The sequence below is a fragment of the Stigmatopora argus genome, chromosome 7 (genome assembly GCF_051989625.1).
Source record: "Stigmatopora argus isolate UIUO_Sarg chromosome 7, RoL_Sarg_1.0, whole genome shotgun sequence".
NCBI classification, from domain to species: Eukaryota; Metazoa; Chordata; class Actinopteri; order Syngnathiformes; family Syngnathidae; genus Stigmatopora; species Stigmatopora argus.
The window spans coordinates 9,711,998-9,727,302 of NC_135393.1; the positions used below are offsets into that span (position 1 = coordinate 9,711,998).

At 38.0% G+C, this 15,305-nt stretch overlaps 1 protein-coding gene across 4 annotated transcripts in view; it reads right to left on the minus strand.

The window, feature by feature from the left end:
• Positions 1–15,305, minus strand: part of mast1a (microtubule associated serine/threonine kinase 1a) — a 49,776-nt gene that overhangs the window by 4,042 nt on the left and 30,429 nt on the right. For all 4 annotated transcript variants that reach the window (XM_077604800.1, XM_077604802.1, XM_077604799.1 and 1 more), the window contains 17 exons: positions 13,177–13,309; positions 12,017–12,084; positions 11,397–11,473; positions 11,089–11,297; positions 10,775–10,913; positions 9,701–9,833; positions 9,106–9,271; positions 7,816–7,917; positions 7,605–7,727; positions 7,399–7,508; positions 4,282–4,445; positions 2,860–3,104; positions 2,533–2,787; positions 1,843–2,075; positions 960–1,082; positions 636–772; positions 157–344 (listed from right to left, as the gene is read on the minus strand). In XM_077604800.1, coding sequence (XP_077460926.1) covers positions 157–344; positions 636–772; positions 960–1,082; positions 1,843–2,075; positions 2,533–2,787; positions 2,860–3,104; positions 4,282–4,445; positions 7,399–7,508; positions 7,605–7,727; positions 7,816–7,917; positions 9,106–9,271; positions 9,701–9,833; positions 10,775–10,913; positions 11,089–11,297; positions 11,397–11,473; positions 12,017–12,084; positions 13,177–13,309 — 2,605 coding nt within the window. The remainder of the gene's footprint in view (positions 1–156; positions 345–635; positions 773–959; positions 1,083–1,842; positions 2,076–2,532; positions 2,788–2,859; positions 3,105–4,281; positions 4,446–7,398; positions 7,509–7,604; positions 7,728–7,815; positions 7,918–9,105; positions 9,272–9,700; positions 9,834–10,774; positions 10,914–11,088; positions 11,298–11,396; positions 11,474–12,016; positions 12,085–13,176; positions 13,310–15,305) is intronic.

The window sequence follows — 15,305 nt, forward strand, 5'->3', positions numbered from 1 at the left end:
AAACAGACCTTGGTAAACAAGTAATGTTGTGTTGACTGCATGTATAAGTAGTTTGTTGGCAATTTTTCAACAAAAGTTTTGCCATAGTTAATAAAAAATGAATAGGTGAATTTGCAAATGGGGAAGTCAAGGGTTCACCGTGTTCTAAAAACGCACCCAGGTATGACGGCTCAGCCGAGGAACGGTACCCCTGAGTAGGAGATCGGGCGGAGAGGTTGTGAGTTGGTGAGCCGGGAAGACTCTCGCTGGAGGACAGCGAGCGATTCAAGGAGGACAAACTGCGGCTGGTGTGGAGAAGATTGGACTGCTTCGTGATCTTTCGGAACAGAGAGCTCCGCTTCTTACTGCGCCATGGATAGAGAGTACAGGATTAACATTTTTTTTATAACATCTGAGGAAGTCAACACGGGTTATTCAGTTATTTAACATTGTCACACATTTACTTGCCAACAGGACAATCAATTATGAAACATAATGCTTCAGATTCAATACTGGACATTCAAGAATCTTGTGGCTGGAACCATTTAGTTTCATATGTGAAATTTACTATGGAAAAACAAAGGAGGCGCGGGACAGAATCATGTATGTTTGTAATGTACTATATATTATTAAAGCTATAAAGCTGTGGCTCACACCTGTCCTGGCCATCTTTGACCATGGTCCGCTTGTGTCTTCGGGCCATCTTACACTTATAACTTGCCTTGCGGGCAGGGCCCACTTTAATGGAGGTGTTCTCGAATGGCGTGGTTGTCACTGTCACCTTGTTGCCACTCTATGTGGATTACAACCAGTACATTATTTATAAAGTGATGAATGGCTTCAAGATATTAATCACAAGAACAATAACAGCTCTTAAATATGGGTATTAAAGTATTTCAAATATATGCAAATTTACATCTAAGAGGATTGAGAAAATGCAATCAACATAAATTGTCATTAAAAAAAAAAGTCATTCCCACCTTGAGTATAAGCTCGACTACCTCAGTGTGGACCAGACCATGGACCGGCTCACCGTTCACATGAGTGATGAGATCGCCTGCACACACACCAGCTTCTTGGGCGGGACCACCTTCCTCCACATGCTGACAAGAATAAGAATGAAGACACATCAATTGCTAAAATTCTCAGTTTAAAGACATTTTAGGGCTAGTTTGTAGTGGTATAAGTTGTTAAAGGAATTAGATATTATAAAGGGCAAACCTGATTACTCAAGGGCTGAGTTTAAGTATTGAAAACAGACACATGTGCCTGGTTATTTATACATGTTAAAATAGGAATGTGTTAAACACTTTAGTTTTGTATTAAAATAACGACTCTTTCCTTGCCTGATACAAATGATGAACTCTCAAATGTTTTTGTAAGGATCAATTAAAAACAGTTTCTTCAAATACAAATAAAAGCATAGTAAGTCTCTATAAAAAATAGTTAATTTTTTTGAAAATGAACTCATTGCGGCCATTCGATTGGATGTTTATCGCAGGCAGCGAGTTAATGAGATAATTAACAACAACAATAATTAACAACACACTTATTTATTTATATATATATTTATTTATATATTTATTTATATATTCATATATGTATTTATATAGTTATTTATATATTCATTATATATTTATTTATATTTTTATTTATTAATTAACTCATTTATTATCTATTTATTTACATCTAAAATGTCTTTTCCTGTGTCTGTATTCTCACCCTCTTGCTACTGTGAAATTTCCAGAATACGGGATGAATAAAGTTATCTAATCTAATCTAATAATTAAACCATACAGTAGATTGCTAAACTTGGATTCCGCAAGGAGTCAAAAACATCACACAATCTAAGCAATTTCTCACCCAGACTATATGATGGACACTGTAGATATCGCTGTCTCCAATATACACCCTAATGGCCCTGAGGGTGAAGCCGTATTTCTTGCCCGAGCGATGGATGGTGATGGGCGAGCGCAGCACACTGACAGCCGGGAAGAAGTCTCGACTGGGCGAAGAGTCCCGGGAAGAGGGATTGGAGGAGAACGAGTGGGGGGACATGGGGCTAGCCAATGGGGAGAAGCCACCATGCTGGTCCACTAGAGATGACATAGAAGAAGCGTCAGATAAATGATGTTTCTACTTCCATAAAAAAGGGAAGAACACTCATTGTTATGCCTGTCACTATATATTGTTGGCAAAGACAGAAAATTAAAAATATATTTTTATTCACAACTAATGGGCTCTTATTTAGTACATAAGTTGGGAATCACATTAACTTAAAGAGTCCAAACAGGGTTATAACCCCCTTCCCATTTAATTTGCATTTTTTTCAAAAGTAATAAAATCTTAACATTTTGATTTAGATATCAGATACTCTTTGCTAAAATGTTACTTTATTTTTAAGTGCTTTATCTTTCATAGATTATGTGCATCGTGCATGTAGATATGTTTTTATTTATCAAACTTAAAACACTTTGTACTCAAGACCAAAAATCTGCAAGACAATTAAAGGAACCCGACAAATAGACGCTTATGTTTTCTCATCATTCTCACCAGATGGTATGATGACAGACAGGGCTGTGGCCGAGGCGGATTTGATGACCTTGTTGCCAGCTCTGGAGTTTCGTTTCTCTCCATCTCCAGACAAATGTGAGTGACGTGTCCTCCGAAGGACCAGGTCATTGGTGGCCCGGGCCCCGAGAGGGTCATAAAGCGGTGTCATCACATCGCGACTGACTGCTCCAGGAACTGGACCTAACGTGTTAATGCTCACAACTCCTGGTGTATCTCCTTGTTTGGGGGACTTGTCTGTAAAAAATGACATTGACAGTGTTCAAAAATCCAGTTGAAAGTTGATAATGAAGTCACTCTAGCACACACCTGCCCCGTTGATCTCTTTGAAACTGTTCCTCGCCTCCCAGTGATGGGTTAATGGGATACAGGTCCCATCAAGAGAAGTTCCCCGGACCCTGATGGGGGCTGGCCTTGACGAAAACTCAGGTTCACCCTCAATGGGGGAAGCAAAACGATGTGTGTCCATCAACGCAGAAAATCGTCGGCGTGCACCCAATGGAGGACTGCCGTCGCCCTCCATGTAGAGCGACTCTGAGCACGAAAGGCGTTTCCTACGTAGAACACCATGAAAAGATCACACGTTAACAGCATTTACCAATCTTATATGAATTAATTTGCTTCAAAATCCCACAAACTTGAATTGTAGGTCACATCGAATGCTAAAAACTAATTCATGACTTGTTTGTTGATCATTTTACAAAGATTTAACAACACAGTATATTTCCCAATGGAGTATTCTTGCCACTTAAAGGACATTAACAAAACAGATGTGAGAAAATGTGACCTTACAAAAACAGGCATTTCTTGATTGAATAAGTTCAATAGAAATTCAATGAATTTCCTCATAATTCATGAACAGACATCATGACTGTATCAAATTATTTTCAAATCAAATGCCTTGACTATTTTATTTTCATGTACTACTGCTCTAGAACCATATTTGACAAAATACAATATTAGATTTGTGTTCATATAGCCCTCACTCCGCATTATTACGATTCTTTTTTTTTAATTTAGACAAAATATGTAGTAAAATGCCTAGATTGGCCTCCAGTGTTAGAGATGTTAGCTATGAATCAGATACATGCCACGAAAAAAAGAAAATCCAATATGTAACGTAATAAATATGCCACCTTATCAATGTGTTCATTCTTGTTTGATTTCACAATGTATGAATGATTCATTTAATTTGACTCTGAAAGACTTATTTTTGGACTGAAATGGGGTTATAAGATCTAATAAGTCAGTCAGTTGCATATTTATGCTTATCTTTAATACTTTAATGGTTAGAACCAGCAGGTATCTAAAACGTGACAAGCAGATCCATAGTGGCGCTTCAGAATTATGCTGAACAACTCCAGGGATCGTCTTGAATATTTCATGTCGTCGGGTTAAAAATGGAAACCCTGCGGTGATGAGAAACCTCTTAAATTTTCTATTCAACCCTATCGGGACAGAAGAGGGGCAAAGAAGAAATGTCTGCATTCAAGCATGAAGGAAGCACTCGTAGTTGTGTGGAAAAAACCTACCTATAATCATTATTTTAAGAAGCATACTGTATATTTTAATGAGACAAGTAGAGAGATTTAGGTTAATCAACACACCCTAATAAAAAAAAGACCACTTCAAGATCGTCTAACTTAGCTCACTCGCAATTTTTACTTCAACATATTGTCAAATTGCGTGTCAGTGAAAGAGAAAGTGATACAATGCTTTTACTTGACTTACATTTCAGGAGATCCGGTCCTCCAACTCTTGTCCCTCATACTGAAGCTTCCCAGGCTTTCTCTTTTGGTCACCTTGTCCTCCCTTGAGCCCCTGTGCTCCCGACGCGGCACAGAGGTGGAAACTTTCTGCTCCAGTTGAGAGAGATGCTCCATGCTGCTGTACACCTGCAAAAACACAAAGGCAACAGTAAGGACATATGGACAACAGCTTTTTGGAATATAATATCGTATCCATGTTAATGTGAGGGCAGTAGTCTGGACAGAATAAAATATTGATGATACTTTATGGGCTTCTGGAAATGTTATTCTTAAGAGAAATTAACTATATAGGTCAATATAACACTGTTTTGATTCATCAAGATTCTTTGGATTCTTAAGCGAGGGTTGAATGTGTAAAATTGTCTTATTTTTTTTAAATTATTGAATGGTAGTCGTTTTGAGTGTTTCGATTATAATCGATGAAGGATACAACATACAAATGCATACACTTTTCTTGTATCTTTAATAAAATACAAACACATTCAAATAGTCTTTATTTATTAACTCTGCCGTTAGGCAAAACCTATGGAAAGTGGAGGTTATGACTTTAATTCGGTCTGTTTGTATGCCTGTATGTTTGTGTTCGAGATATGAATAAAGGGATTTTGATCAGATTTGCCGGCCGGATATGTTTGTAATATGAAATGCAAGAAGTGATTAATTTTGTTTGTAATGAGGTCAAAGATCAGAAAGCGAATTTATTTAACTCGATAACAAATTAGCCTATTGCACTCAAATTTCAGATGATGAAAAGAGAAAGGCTCAAAGCTCACAATAGTCAAAATTATGGGTGACGCTTTAAATTTGGCTGCCTAGAGAGAGGTCCATTCTTTGCGAGCGCTTAGCTATTTGATTATTAGAATGCAAATCAAGTATCACCAAGCATCAACCAACACAAGAGGTTTTTGTTTCAAAATTAAACTTACAGAAGCTAAGGTTCCAATAAAAATAGGGTCCAAAATTGAAAAAAAATTGCAACAGCATGACAAAATTTACAAAAAATGTTCATTAAAACATTCATCCCAGCTGACTTCAGACAAAAGGCAGTCTACACCCTAGACTGGTCGCCAGTCAACTGTCAGGCACACAGAGCTCTACACAAGCAACCATTCACACTCACAATCATACCACCACCAGCGGGAATCGAGCCTTGGCCTGCCCACACTGAAATCAGGCGAGTGAACCATCAAGCGGCTCATTAAAACATTGCCTTTACAATATGTTAAAAGTTGATTCACCTGCCTTGGGTGCCTTGTATAACACAAAAATCAAATTGAGTGCTGAAAAAAAGTCTCATAAAGCGTATGACTAATGAAGCCAGCGCTGAACAAGTAACTAAACATGCACACTGCTTATTAGGTGTCGCAGAAACGTGTGTGGGGGAGGAAAACAAGTGGAAGAAGTGAATAAAGACAAACTGGAAGGGACGTGTTCATCTCACCATGGAAACAAGGAACAGCTGAGGACTCAGAAGCAAAGGGATGTCAAATGCTAAAATACACTTGTGAAACACTTGATTTACATAATCAGAGCTCACTTACCCGTTTTGGCCCACGGGGTGCTAATAGGTCAATTGCTTCAATTAGTTTTTATTACTGAATCGTTTATAGGGAAATCATTAAATTCATTGGTTGCCATTGATCTATTTTGGCTAAGAGAGGGAGAGATCATTCACTTCTAAACCTTCCAGTCAAAATGAGTTGGACATTTAGAGATGTCAACTTTACCATTAAGAGCCAGAGCTTCTAGTTAAATTAGTTGGATTGGATAACTTTATTCATCCCGTATTCGGGAAATTTCATTGTCACAGTAGCAAGAAGGTGAGAATGCAGATATAGGAAAGGCGTTTTAGACATAGACAGGTAATAAGTAAGTTATTAAATAAATAAATACATGATTAAATATAGAAATAAATTATATATATATTATGTTATTTATTCATTTCTATATTTATTCATGTATTTATTTATTTACTAACTTACTTATTTAATAGTTAAAGTCTATGAAAAATATATACATACAAATCAATCTAAAGAGTGTTATTGGGGGCAATACTCAGTGTATTTCTATTTGTTATATTCCATAAATATCTCATTGTATTTCAAATATAAAAAAAGAGTGGTTAATAATAAATTATAACTGAGACCTTTCATCCACATATTTTTGCGTAAGTTAAAAAAAAACCTGGTGTCCACATGAAGGCACATGACTTTTCCAGTCATGAATGAAGGCTATAATATCAACAGTTAAAATTTTAAATGAGCAAATATAGTCACTTTCCCTGTTGAGGGTTAAGTAAGAGTTTGAATTTAATAGTTGTGGGGATCGAAAAAAAACATTCATTCATTTTGCGTACAGTTTATCCTCACAAGGGTCATCAATCCACACATGGATTGTGGTACTAAGTGTGGTGGTACTCATGCAGATAAATTACCATTCACTCATTCACACTCAGCGTAATGGACTCTAAAAAAATAATAATAACATGATTTTGAAGTCACTAAATCTCTCAAAAAATAGGCGAAAGATGTTTCCATTTACCTAGTTACAAGCAAGGCTCCAAAAACGAAAACAAAGCTCTATAATTATGGAATAGACACTTAGGTGAGTAAGTCTTTTTTGAGACAACGTACACACGTACACAACGTTACACAAAATGTTGAACAACACAACCCCACACTTAAATCATCCACGCAAACAAATATGATAGCAACCTCTAAGTATCTTTTCATCCAACACAGCTGGCATGAAAAGCAGCAAAAAAGAGAGTAAAACGAAAACAAAAAAGATGAAGATGTACGAACGATCTATTTACGAGGTAAATTGTGACAAATTGACTCAGTGGGCGATAAAAATGAAAAAACAATGAGGGGCATGAATATTAAGAGTAACCAAAGCACAAGGTTTAGATCACAGTGGGACATCATTTGTGTTTCGGTTCTCAATTAATTACCCAGAGTGGCTGAATGAGTGTGACAAGGTAGCGGTAACCCAGCTGGAAGGTGCACCATAATTAAAATAAGTGACAGACAGAACAAGCTCAGAGAGATAAATAGGGGAGAAGACGGAATTTTCTGACCTTGCTGAATCGAGGGGAGCAGGAGGAAAATTGTCTGATCTCCACCGGCTCGTCATCGTTGGTGTCGTCCCCGTCGTACGTGTTGATGTGGTGGTAACGATCGGAGCGTGCTAGCAGAGGCAGTAAAAAATATATGAGCTGTCATCACTTGAACGTTCTTTACTCGTGACAAATTCACTGCATGTCCTAATAGAGATGTGGCGTACTATCAAAATAGCTAGTGTCTTCCTCCGACTCCAGGTGAGGGACGAACTCTGCTTTTTGTCGCAGCAAACTGTTCCAGTCCAGCTCGGTGAAGAATGGGTGCTCCTTTACTTCAAATGCTCCACCTAACAAACATGTGTGTACAACGCCGTGAGTCATTGTGCACTGAGGAACTGGGCTTAAGGTGGAAGAGATTGTTAAAAAAATGAAAACCTGTGCCAAGCCTTATTAGAAGGTTAGTTTGCAGCAAGCTGGAGATGAGGGCTTGGGCCTCCTCTGGTAAGGCATCGTCACCATCAGGCCAAATCATATCATCTGACGGGAAGTATGTGACAATTATTGAGGATTATTTAAAAAAAAAGAGGAAAATAACAAAGTAATTTGACCTCTCCAACACCTTTTAAACAGGGTTTGTGTCGCTTATTATTCATATATATATATAAAAATAATGCAATATATGTATATATATATATATATATATATATATATATATATATATATATATATATATATATATATATGTATATATATATATATATATATATATATATATATATATATATATATATATATATATATATATATACATATATTGCATTATTTTTATAATGTTGGATGCCATTTTAGTACATTGGTATGCAAAACAATTTGCATTGAAAGTGCCCCTATTAGATATACGTCACTCCATTTGACTTTTTGGCCACTAAGTAAAAGTACATTGTACGTCTTTCACCTATCAATAGTGGTACACGGTCGATTGGTCGCCGGTCTTTTGGTCGCCGATCTTTTGGTCGCCGGTCTTTTGGTCGCCCGGAAGGTTATTGATAATTACCATTTAAATCGTTGCTCAAATTCCCTAAATACAAACTACGAATTACTACTTAGTCATACTTAATGCCCTAGTAATTATAGGGCTAAAGAAAAGCTCCAAATTTCCCGGACTTTTATTGTTTTTTGTTGGAGAACTTGTTAAGACCCTGACTGACGTAGCTTTTTAAAGGGACAACGCATGTACATACAAACTCTTATACACTCCCACGTCGGCTCAGTGAAACTGCTCATGGCCATTGTTGGCTTTTATTGATGCGTAGACCGTGTTGTTTTACCTTGTTTTGTCGTCGGTCTTTTGGTCGTCAGTCTTTTGGTCGTCGGTCTTTTGGTCGCCGGTCTTTTGGTCGCCGGTCTTTTGGTCGCCCGTTGTCGCGGTCTGGGCGACCAAAAGACCGCGACCAAAAGACCACGACCAAAAGACCGGCGACCAATCGACCGCACACGATCAATAGCATTCAATAGGTGAATAGAGTAAAATATTCCAGATGTTTTTGTTCTATGGATCGGTGCAGAGAATGATTTAACTCATATCTCAAAACACATTACATTCCAAATTTGGCAAGTTTTTGTACGAGTGTTTAGACCTGAACTGTGTGTGACAGGAGCTGCTACGCAAAACTTTGATTTAATGTCTTTGTATTTTCCTAATCTTCTGTAATTAGTTTTTCTCACCAGTGATGACTTGTCCAAACAACTCTTCAGGAGTGTCTCCAAAGAAAGGCACACAACCCACAAGGAACTCATAGAGGATGATGCCCATGGCCCACCAATCCACCGGCTTGCCATAGCCCTGACGGAGAATCACCTCAGGGGCGATATACTCCGGGGTACCGCACACCTGAAGAATAAGAAAGTTGGGAGAAAAAAAAACGGAGAAAGAAAGTGCAAAAATAAGATCAATGAACAGCTTGAGTACAAAATCTGTCTTGTTAAATTCCTGTGCAGAAGGCAAACACAGTTGCCAGGAGGACTCATGCATCACACTGACTGATTGCAACGACTATCATTTATAAAGAGAATAAACAAAAGCTATAATGGGATTGCCACAAAGATGGAAAGCAGGAACGCTTCACTGGTTCAGGAAGCATGATTTTGTGAAGATGAATGATTTTGCGGGATGGCTCGGCAGGGTGGGATGTACGACTGCAGAAGATGAAATGATTCTTTGATTGCCATTTGCCCGAGCATCAATCAACCACAGTCAGCAACCATTCAAAGTCATTTCATCTCATTGTCCTGATGGGGACTGAAAACTGACGAAAAATACCTGTTTATCCAAGAACTCTCTGGCATCTTTCTCAATGTGCCCTTCATAAAGATTGGTGGTGAGGCTCATCAGTCCCATTTTGGACAAGCCAAAGTCTGTCAGCTTGATGTGGCCCATAGAGGTGATTAAAAGACTGAAATAGAAGATAGACAATAGCTTGTGTGACATAACAACCCTTCAATTCAGTGACTCACATCTTAATATAGATTTGGACATATTACAGAAAGAACTACAACTTATTAATAGTAATACTATTAGTATGCAACAGACTACTACTACTAGAGTAGGACCGAGTATAGGCAAGATAGAGGGATGTCGCTCGTGTTCAATTCATTTACTACTACCGTGATTTTAAATGTTCTTAATATTCTTCTAACATTTTAAGCAGTAGATGACTTGCCGCTCTTCCAAATTGGATTGTTTAGCCTTGGCGGTGGTTTGCAATCTACTGAGTGCCTTTTCAGTTTTCAAGTATTCAATCATGTCCAATTTCTTGTTTTGATTGACCATCTAAGCTATTTTAGTTATTGCATGCTTGAGCTCATTCGATTACTTACTCGCACAAAATATTCTTTCATTTGTTTGAAACCAAGCAGAGCGAGTACACTCCCATGTTCAGTCACAAACTTTAACTATCTAGGTAACGCATTTTAGAGAAGATTCTCATTTGCAATTGCGACCTTTCTACTTAGAGAGACATACTACAACTAGTAGAAATCTGAAAGGCAGTTGCTCAAAGTATTTAAGTATGTAAAAGGTTTCTTGGTCCTCTGATAAAAACGATAATCACAAAAAATGACGTTGCATTTGAGCACAGCATTGGGCGGCAAAAGTAATGTAATTTACACGCATGAGCGTATTGGAAAAAGTTATCTTAAAAAATGGACAATCTTTTTTTTAGTTACTGTATCCATTCAATGTTTCAGTGTCTTTTTCCTATCATTGTTTGAGAGACAGATTTAAAATAGGTGAAAATAGTTTCACCTCTTGGGCGCTTTAGTTCTCATTGATTCAGATTTTTAAATGAATGTTAAATCAATGTTTCACAAATTATTAAGATCATGAGAGACTGACTTGTCAGGCTTTAAGTCTCTGTGAACAATGCCATAGTTGTGCAGGTACTCCAGGGCCAGTACGGTCTCAGCAAAGTACATCCTGGCCAGCTCCAAAGGAAGAGCCCCAATGTTCTTCAACAAAGTGGCACAATCACCACCTGTACAGAGAGCACCATGCACCGTTCATTGCACTTAATTCTCAGCCAATTTGACACTAAAAACACCAGGGAGAAAATTGATGTGGATGTTCCAAACAAAATTAGGACTAAATGTTAATTAAGAACTAGCATTGAAGGGAAAAAAACAATTAAAAAATGCATGTCTAAATCTTACCCTCGACATACTCCAGCACCATGCACAAGTGTCTGCGTGTTTCAAAGGAACAAAACATGGAAACCACAAAGGGGTTCTCTGCAAAGGTGAGAATGTCTCTCTCCACAAAGGCCTGCTGGATTTGGTTCCTTAAGATCAGATTCTGTTTGTTTATCTTCTTCATGGCAAAGCGCTGCCGAGTTTCCCTGTGGCGCACTAAGTAGACAGCCCTGGGAAGAACGAGAGATTGAGAAGAGACAAATGTTCAAACAAACAGTTTGGTTCATGCCCTATTCATATACTGTAGTCAAGTGCTTGGAGTGCTTTACCCGTAAGCGCCATTGCTAATCAGTTTGATGTTTTGAAAGTCTTCCTCGCTTGGTGGTTTGATGGCTCTCCCCTTACCCTGACCATATATATGAGAAAAACATTGAATCAAAGCTGTTTTTTAAAATTAAAAATATGCAGTACTCTTAACCTATTATCAGGCAAGGAAGCATCTTTGGTAATTATAAAGAAATATAATCACATATGCCACAATAAGAATACTACTGTACTTCATAAACAACTATAGCCCCAAATGGGATGTCCAAATAAATAATGTGGACGCCCTGTCACCATTATAATTACGTATCATTTATTAATCATTATTGTATTCTTATTTTTTGTATGACTTTCAAAAAAACATGATTTAATACAGTTGTAAATACAAAAATGTTCATGAAAACAAGGCTAATCACATAAAATAAAGAAAGGTTAGGTTAGGATATTGTTGCCATTATCAAGTCTAAAGTTGAATATTATCAACAATTTGGGAACAATTAAGAGATTTTTTTGGACATTGTGAGGGAGCGTTTTTATATTCTGACTCATACACAGTTAAGGATATGTGTAAAGCATGTCTTGTCAGCTACAATATATTTCACTGTATATAATTATAATATATTACCTCCGTTGAGTCGTCAGTCTCTGGCGTGTGCTGACCTTCGCTGTCATAGCTGTCCAGGCTCACGATATCTGGGGTCAAACATAATCGTTAACAAGCAAACCAGGCTTCATAAATGCTGGTGTGGTAGTTGTATTTCAACTATAGCAGCAGTCATGTCACCATGTAACGCCAATTTTGTGGCCATAAAGTGACTACATTTTAGTTCACAACAGCCAAATGTGTCAGCACAGAGAAGAAAGCACCTATTAATTTCCCCAAGTTTGGACCAGTGCTACCGCCCACTCATCCCGTTCCCTGCCAGCAGAAAGCTGCTAATTTCTGCTGTTCTTGTACCACACGTATCGTGCGTGACGGCCGCTGGAACACACTGATTATCTTTGTATTGCTTCGTTAAAGCACACAGGAAACACAAAGAACATTTGAGGGTGGAGAGGACCATCAATTTTCTCAAATCGAGCTTGGTGACCCGCACGTAGCCTCTAATTTTTGAGAAGAAAACAAAATTGGGAGAAACAAAACACCGGTACAGTTGCAAATGTGCCTTGTCTTTAGCAGAAAAGTAATCATAAAGGAGCCAAATATTTTTCAGGAATTTACAAAGGAGTATTTCCAGGCCATTTAGTCCTTCGCATAATCAACAGCCTGCTTTGGATTAGACCGGGCCCATCTGACAGGTGTTAATTAAAGGTTTGGAGGCGGTGTGGCGGCGTTACAGTCACAATGATTAATTAGAGACGGCGATGCTGCCACAGATCTACGCTTGCAGCAGTTTAGGATCCAGATGTATTGTTTCAAAAAATAAAAAAAAGTCGAAAAATAGCTCATTAATATGCCACACACGCAATAGCGTCACATCGGTGCATAGGCAGAGGGGTGAAATGAAGTGCATTTATAATAGTTTTCTTTGAAATATTGCAGCGGGTCAGTGGTAAATGTTATGCATTCAAGAAAAAAACAATTATGAAAGCGTACTACTGTCTAAGCAGTATTTTGTGCAGTAGTGTGTGACTTGACTCAACGCTTCATACCTTTACTGTGAACTTTTCCTGACAAAATTAGTAGTCATTTAGCTAGAAGTATCTGAGTTGATCTTAAAGGGAATAATTAAAAACGATATATCTTTTTAGTCAGGACAAAAGTTTCTATTTCCTCCCACTCACCTTCAAGGGGGTCCCTAGTGAGCCCAAGCTGGTTGATGATATATCGAGGGATGTCCGCCTTCATCAACTGGCCTTCCTTGGCATGGTCCTCCGCTGCTTCCAACAGATGGTAGAATTCCTCCGGATTAAACTCCTGTTATGTGAGCAGATAGAACAACCAGCTTTGAAATGTGGTAGAAGATATGGTGTTCATAAAACAATAATAAAAGCAGGATTTTTTTTTGTCTAGTGTTAAAACTGTCTTGCTATCTTGAGGGACAGGCACACTTCACACGTGGGCTCAGTTTTAATATTCCCTAAAATATTCTCTCAGAAAAATTAAGTACATTTTTTGAGGATAACATTTGCGACTATAGACTAACAGGCAAGTCAAAGAATTGATATTCATGTAATGAACCTATTGTGTGAGCTTAATACAAGCAAGCTCCTTCACAGCGTTAACAATATAATGCAATATGTACTGTTAATAATTGCAAAATGGATCTTGTTTGTTTTTGTCTGGAAACATTCACTGTCATTTTCAAAAACGTTCAACTAATAAATGAATACAAAAATGTACTCTGTACGTACACCTAAATATACTCATCTCATCTTCTGAAGCGCTTTATTTTAGAGAGTCCAATCAACATCCCTTTTTCCTGTTCCTATCATGTAGGATCAGCACGTGATTTGAAGTTTGGGGTCTTTCTGGGATCATTTCCACCTGTGTTCTCACGTTTCCGACACCCGCCAGACCTGCCCCCTCTTGACAAAAAAAAAAGAAAGGAATGAGCAGAGGAGGAAAGATTAACCTCTCTCTCTCATATCTTGCTGTCCTCCAGGGTCATATTTTTTTCAGGCACCAGCTAGCCTGATGGCTGGCTGACATTTCCACCATAGTGGATTTCAGTACTGACTTAAATGCTAAAGGAACATTTCATCTGTGTCCTTTTCTGGCCAAACTAAAGGGCCATGACGATGGAAAAAAAATCCCATTCGCATCTTATCTGACCCTATCGACCCCTTCCCGACGGTCGCCTTGGTAACGGCGCGATAAGCCAAAACTAGGTGTAGTGGCGCTTAATGACAAACGTGGGAGGCCATCTGTCTGTTAAGAGTCGTGTGTATTCATATACTCCTTGAAAGATGCCAAGGTCATAACTTGTGACCTGCCTTCTTGGATGTACTGTGAGGAAATGAGTAGTGTCAGAATATATTAAAGCTGCCTCGTAAAAAAGCATCTTGCAGCTATAAAGTACACACCTCCCCGTAGGGATGGGATATACAGTATGGCCTTACGCCTTTATAGGGCACAAATTTAACTCATTGGATGCCATTGCTAGCGCTAGATGCCCATTTTGACTGGCTGCCAGCTCTCCCAGTCAAAAGGGACATCTAGCACTGTCACAGGCACTGAAAGATGAGCATTCACAGTCAGTCTTCCCAGTTTAAAGGGATTGGATGTCTATTGTTGTCAATGGCAGACAATGTTTGTTAAGTATCCTTAAAATTGTTATTGAGGGCCATAATCAGTATATTTTTGCTTTTATTCATTCTAATTGTCTTTAAATAGTTTTTATTAGCATTTGATTCATGGATAATTTCAATTCATTCATTTTCTGAACCACTTATCCTCACAAGGGTCACGGTCCGAGTAAGCGGGGGTGCTGGAGTCTGTCCCAGCTGACTTTGGACACCAGGTGGGGGAAACCCTCAATTGGCATGTCTAAATTCATAAACTAATACAAATAATAATACAAATTCTAAATGTATGAACTAATAAAATGCTCATAAAACAACACTTATCCAAAAAACTAAAAATAGAAACACTAAGTGCTATATCATTATTATTTTTGGGGGGTTATTTGACACTCATTACCTGTCAATTCATTTAAACTGGAAATACTTGCTGTGAATGCCTATCTTTTAATGGCACCAGGTGGGGGACACCCTGAATTGACACATCTAAATGCATAAACTAATACAATTGGCACGTCTAAATGTATGAACTAATAAAATGCTCATAAAACAACACCTATACAAAAAAACTAAAAATAGAAATACTAAGTGCTATATCATTGTTTTTTTTGTTATTTCACACTCATTACCTGTCAATTCACTTAAACTGGAAAGACTTGCCGTGAATGCTT